This window comes from Onychostruthus taczanowskii, unplaced genomic scaffold, assembly GCF_017590055.1.
Source record: "Onychostruthus taczanowskii isolate IOZ18803 unplaced genomic scaffold, ASM1759005v1 scaffold449, whole genome shotgun sequence".
Lineage (NCBI taxonomy): Eukaryota > Metazoa > Chordata > Aves > Passeriformes > Passeridae > Onychostruthus > Onychostruthus taczanowskii.
In genome coordinates, this window is record NW_024502003.1 from 4625 (window position 1) to 10640 (window position 6016).

At 61.4% G+C, this 6016-nt stretch overlaps 1 protein-coding gene across 1 annotated transcript; it reads right to left on the reverse strand.

Moving 5' to 3' along the window:
- Nucleotides 1-85: 85 nt before the first annotated feature.
- Nucleotides 86-5530, reverse strand: LOC121341077 (U1 small nuclear ribonucleoprotein 70 kDa-like). The gene is made up of 7 exons (XM_041414280.1): nt 5373-5530; nt 4920-4982; nt 4513-4567; nt 4351-4415; nt 3961-4023; nt 3554-3635; nt 86-349 (listed from the first exon to the last, which is right to left on the reverse strand). The coding sequence occupies exons 1-7, from the start codon at nt 5517-5519 to the stop codon at nt 264-266; spliced, it is 561 nt and encodes a 186-aa protein (XP_041270214.1). The 5' UTR covers nt 5520-5530; the 3' UTR covers nt 86-263.
- Between the last annotated feature and the right edge of the window lie 486 nt (nt 5531-6016).

Below are 6016 nucleotides of genomic sequence, written 5' to 3' on the forward strand. Positions count from 1 at the left end.
AGTAAGGGGTGGGGGGGCAGATAAAATTTTTGGGGGGGGTCCGACCCTGCCGCCCCCAGCCCGGCCCGGCCCGGCTGCGAGCAGAGGGGTCTCCCCCCAAAATCCAACGCCCCCCACCCAAAAAAACCTCCTCGGCTGCCCTCGGGGTGGGTGGGGGGGCCGGGGGGGGGTCGGAGCTCCCCCCAGCCCGGCCCGGCCCAGCGCGGTGGTGCTGTTTTTTGGGGTGGGGGGGTTACAAAGGCGTCTTACCAGGATACAAACCCTTATACCAACCATACACTGAGGTGTGGAGGGGGGAGCACTAGGATCAGCTGCAAGCCAGCAGTGGCAAAAGCCATCTCAAAGGTGGCTGCAGTGACAATAAAACACAGGCGTTAATACAACCCCCGCCGTGACCGGCCACCGTCCCCACCCCGCACGCGGAGCCGGCACCCCCGGAGCGGGGACACCCCGGAGCGGGGACACCCCGGAATGGGGACAGCCCAGAGCGGGGACACCCCCGGAATGGGCATAGCCCCGGAATGGGGACACCCCCGGAATGGGGACACCCCGGAACGGGGACAGCCCAGAGCGGGGACAGCCCGGAGCGGGGACACCCCCGGAGCGGGGACACCCCTGGAACGGGGACAGCCCAGAGCAGGGACAGCCCCAGAGTGGGGACACCCCCGGAACAGGGACAGCCCAGAACTGGGACACCCCCAGAGCGGGGACAGCCCCGGAATGGGGACAGCACCGGAATGGAGACACCCCTGGAGCAGGGACAGATCTGGAATGGGGACACCCAGAACTGGGACACCCCCAGAGCGGGGACACCCTAGAAGGGGGACAGCCCCGGAATGGGGACACCCAGAACTGGGACACCCCCAGAGCCGGCAGTCCTGGAATGGGGACACCCAGAACTGGGACACCCCCAGAACCGGCAGCCCTGGAATGGGGACACCCTTGGAGCGGGGACACCCCTGGAGCGGGGACACCTCAGAGCTGGCACCCCAGAACAGGGACACCCCTGGAATGGGGTCAGCCTGGAATGGGGACACCCTAGAGCAGGGACATCCGCGAGCTGGCACCCTCAGAACCAGGACACCCCAGAATTGGGACACCCCTAGAATGGGGACACCTCTGGAATGGGGACACCTTGGAATGGGGACAACCCAGAGCTGACAGCCCCAGAACCGGGACACCCCAGAATGGAGACACCCCCGGAGCGGGGACACCACGGAACGGGACACCCCCGGAACCCCCGCCCCGAGGGGTGCAGGGACACAGAGAGACAGAGAGCGGCGCCGGCACGACGCGCCCGCCGCAGGATGGACTCGGCCAAATGGACGCTGGCCAACTCAACGGAAGGGTGGCCAACCTCAACGGAAGGGTGGCCAACTCAATGGAAGGCAGGCCAACTTCAATGGAAGGTTGGCCAGCCTCAACGGAAGGTTGACCAATGTCAACTGAAGGTTGGACAACCTCAATGGAAGGTTGACCAACGTCAGTTGAAAGTTGGCCAACCTCAATGGAAGGTTGACCAATACGAGCTCTACCCAAAGGCTCGGCCAGCTGGCCAACTTTGACTCTTGACCAATGGGTGGTTGGCCAATGAAAGGCTGACCAATGGGAGGTCTACCCATAGGCTTGGCCAACTTAGACGCTTGGCCCACAGAAGGTTGACCAATGGAAAGTTGACTGAGGTCTACTCATAGGCTCGGCCAACTTGGCTGCTTGGCCAATGGGTGGTTGGCCAACGGAAGGTTGACCAATGGGAGCCCTAGCCACAGGCTTGGCCAGCTGGATGCTTGACCAATCGGTGGCTGGCCAATGGAAGGCTGACCAACTGGAGGTCTACCAATAGGCTCAGCCAACTTGGACGCTTGGCCAATGAGTGGTTGGCCAATGGAAGGTTGACCAACGGGTGCTTGGCCAATGGAACGTTGACCAATGGGGTGGTTGGCCAACAGGAGCTCCACCCATAGGTTCAGATACCTGGACACTTGACAAACGGATGGTTGGCCAACTGGAGACTTGGCCAATGGTACCTCTACCCACAGCCCTGGCCAACTGAAGCCTTGGTCAACGATACCCTAGGCCAATCATAGTCTTGTTTCCCTGTAATTTGACTAAACAAACCCTTGGCAAACAGCGGCCTTGGCTGCCTACAGCTTGGCTACCTGGAGCCTTGGCCAACCAACTGGAGCCTTGGCCAACAGGACCCTTGGCCAACTGTAGCCTTGGTCAACCAACCATAGCCTTGGTCAACCAGAGCCTTGGCCAACCAGAGCATTGGCCAACCAGAGCCTTGGCCAATTGGAACCTTCGTCAACCAATTGGAGCCTTGGCCAATCGTAGCCTTGGCCAACCATAGCCTTGGTCAACTGGAGCCTTGGCCAACGGGAGCCTTGGCCATCCAACTGGAGCCTTGGTCAACCAGAGCCTTGGCCATCCAACTGGAGCCTTGGTCAAGCATAGCCTTGGCCAACCAGCTGGAGCCTTGGCCAATGGGAGCCTTGGTCATCCATAGCCTTGGCCAACCAGAGCTTTGGTCAACCATAGCCTTGGCCAACCAGAGCCTTGGCCAATTGGAGCCTTGGCCAACCAACTGGAGCCTCAGCCAACCGTAGCACTGGCCAACTGCAACCTTTGCCAACCACAGCCTTGGTCGCCTGTAGTTTGGCTACCTGGAATCTTGGCCAATGGTGGCCTTGACTAATTGTAGGTTGGCCAACAGCACCAACTGTAGCTCGGCTACCAGCAGCCTTGGTTGCCTCTAAGTAGCCCCCAGTAGCCTTGGCCAACCATCCCATTGGCCAGCCATAGCCTCGGCTGCCTGGAGCCTTGGCCACCGACTGCGGCTCTGCTCGTACCTTGACTAGCCATAACCTCGGCCACCACCTGTCCCTGTGCCTGTCTGCAGCCTTGGCCAACCACGGCCTCGGCCACCGCCTGCAGCCGAGCAGCGACCGGTACTTTGGTCACCTGCAGCCCTGCTTACCTAGAGCTTGGCCACCTGTAGCCTCGTCACCTCGGCCGTCGGTAGCCTTGGCTACCTAAAACTGGATCACCTGGAGTCCTGTGCACGTGGAGCCCTGATCACCTGTAAATGCGGCCACCTACACCTTGGCCACCCATGCCCTTGACCACTGGTAGCCCTGTCCACCTCTAGTTTGGCCACCTGAGTCTTTTCCACTTGTGACCTTGGCCACTGGTAGCCTTGGCCACCTGTAGCTTGACCACCTGAACCCTTGGCCACCTGTATCTTGACCACTGGTAGCGTGGCCACCTGTATCTTGACCACCTGAACCCTTGTTCACCTGATCCCTTGGCCATCAATAGCTTTGGCCACCTGCACCTTGACCACCGGTAGCCTTGGCCACCTGTACACCTTGTCCACCTGTACCTTGTCCACCTGCACCCTTGGCCACCTGTAGCCTCACTTGGCTACCGCCCAGTCGCTCGCACACCCCGCCCCGGTACTTACCTGGCGCCCAGCCTGGGGGGACCACGGGGCCCCCCAGGGGGCGTGGGGGTTTTTGGGGGCCCGGGGGGGGGGTCTGGGGGTACTCACAGTGCATGTCCCGCTCGTGCTCGTACTCGATGAAGGCGTAGCCACGTGGCTTCCCCGAGCGCTTGTTGTACACCATGTAGATCTGCAGGTGAGGGACAGGTGGGGACAGGTGAGGGACAGGTGAGGGACAAGTGGGGACAGGGGAGGGACAAGTGGGGACAGGGGAGGGACAGGTGAGGGACCCCAAAAATAGGGGAACACACAGGTGTGACACCCCCAGGCAGTGGGCAGTGGTCATGGGGATGTTTAGGGGGTCACAGAGATGTGGTTGTACTCCAGGTACATCTCCAGGTGTGAGGGGACAGGTGTGACACCCCAAAATATGGATTTGGGGACAGGTGTGACCCCCCTGGACAGCACAGGGGTGTTTGGGGGGGCATTTTTTGGGGGTGATGCCCCCCACTCACCCTCTTGATGGGGCCGTAAACTTCAAACTCTCGGCGCAGCTTCGACTCCGTCGTGTCGTAATTCTGGGAAGAAATGAAGAAGGGTGACCCCAAAATTGGGGGGAGTTCCCAAGAACTGGGGGATCCCAAAGATTGGGGAAAACCCCAAAAATCTGGAGGAGACCCCAAAGATTGAAGGGAACCCCACAGAGCAGGGGCGAGCGCCACAGACCTCCAAAGATAAAGAAAAACCTCATGGATTCAGAGGAGAACTCAAAATCAAGGGGGACCCCATGGATTGGGGAACCCCAAAGATTGAGAGGAGACCCCCAAGGACCTGGGGAAACCTCAAAAATGGGTGGGAGTCCCCCCAAATTGGGGGGGACCCCATTTTTTCCCCCCAGCACTCACCACTCTGGCCACAAACAGGGTTTTGAAGGCATCTCCTTGAGCATTGGGGTCATTGTGGGGGTCCCCTGGGGGAAAAGAGGAAAAGGGGGGGGTCAGAGGAAAAGGGGGGACCCCCCCAGCCTCACGGGACCCCCCCCAGCCCCATGGGATCCCCCAACTTACAGAGCTTGAGCTCAGACTCCACCTCCTGCTGCCTTCGCTCGATCTTCTCCCGCCGCTGTTTGGGGAAAAAATGATAAAAAAATGGGGGTTGGGGTGACCTCAGGGGGTCCCCAAACCCACAGGCTCCACCCACAGCCCCCCAAAATCCAGAGGGGACCCCAAAAAATCCCAGCGGTGGAGGGGGGGGGGCACAACCCAGGAGGATCCCCTAAAACCCAGGGGGGATGAACCAAGTCTGGCATTGGGGACGAGCTGAAATTCAGGGGGCAACACCCCTTTGGTGCCAGTTTTGGGGACCCCCCCAGCACCCCCAGCCTGGTGAGGAAGGGGCTGAGTGCCCTTGGGGGGGTCTGCACCCAGTTTTGGGGGGGTTTGCCCCCCCCCGTTTTGGGGGGTTCTGGACGTACCTTGCGCTCCATGCGCTCCTCGCGCGTCTCGGCGCGCGTCGGCGGGGGGGCATCGCGGGGGTCCTGGGGGGACACAGAGGGGATTTGGGGGGGTCCNTCAGTTCTGGGGTGGGGTTTTGGGGGTCTGGGGTGGTTTTGAGGAGTTCTAGGCAGGGTTTTGGGGGTCTCGGGTGGGGTTTTGGAGAGTTCTAAGGTGGGGTTTTGGGGGTGTAAGGGGATGCTGGGAGGTCTGGGGAGGGTTTTGGGGGTCTGGGGAGTTCTGGGGTGAGGTTTTGGGGGATTCTGGGGATCTGGGGTGGTTTTACGGAGTTCTGGGTTAGGGTTTTGGGGGTCTAGGGAGGGTTTTGGGGTGCGTTTGGGGTTCTGGGGGGGGTTTTGGGGTTCCGGGGAGGGTTCTGGGTGGGTTTGGGGGTTCCGGGGAGGGTTCTGGGTGGGTTTGGGGGTCTGGGGTACCTCGAACTCCCGGATGTAGGGCGCGATGCCGCTGTAGGGTTGGTTGTGGTGCTTCTCGTGGGGTAACTTCTCCAGGGGGGGCAGGTAAGGGATGGGGTCCCGGGGGGCAAAGAGGGCCAAAAGGTTGGGGGGCAGGAACTGCGTCATCCTGGGGGGCTCTGGGGGGGGGCACAGGCTGGGTCAGGACCCCCTGAACCCCCCCCCATCCAAAAATCCCAAAATTCTGCCCTCACTGCAGCCACTTCCCCCCACACCGGATCCCCCCCAGACCCCCAAAACCCACCTGGGACCCCCCAAAAACCCACCTGGGACTCCCCAAAACCTTCCTGGGCCCCTCTCATCCCACACCAGACACCCCCAGACTCCCCAAAATCCCCTCCGGACCCCCATAATCCCACCCTGGGCGATCCTCAGAATCCCCCAGACCCATTCCAGACCCCCAAAACCCCACCTGGGACCCCCCCAAAACCTTCCTGGGCCCCTCTCACCCCACAGCAGACACCCCAAAATCCCCTCCGCGCACTCCCAGTCCCCCAAAATCCCTCAAAAACCCCTCAAAAACGCCTCCCGCAGCACCCCCAACCGCCCTCAGACCCCCAACCCCTCACGGCAGCGCCCCCCCCTCCCCCTCACGGACCCACCCC

Excerpts from the sequence above, each read along its gene's own strand:
- LOC121341077 (XM_041414280.1), bottom strand. The coding sequence starts at position 5,519 with ATGACGCAGTTCCTGCCCCCCAACCTTTTGGCCCTCTTTGCCCCCCGG. Across the intron at positions 4,568-4,919 it reads AGGAGCGCATGGAGCGCAAG|CGGCGGGAGAAGATCGAGCG; the intron begins GTACGTCCAGAA and ends TTCCCCAAACAG. Across the intron at positions 3,636-3,960 it reads TTTACGGCCCCATCAAGAGG|ATCTACATGGTGTACAACAA; the intron begins GTGAGTGGGGGG and ends CCTCACCTGCAG.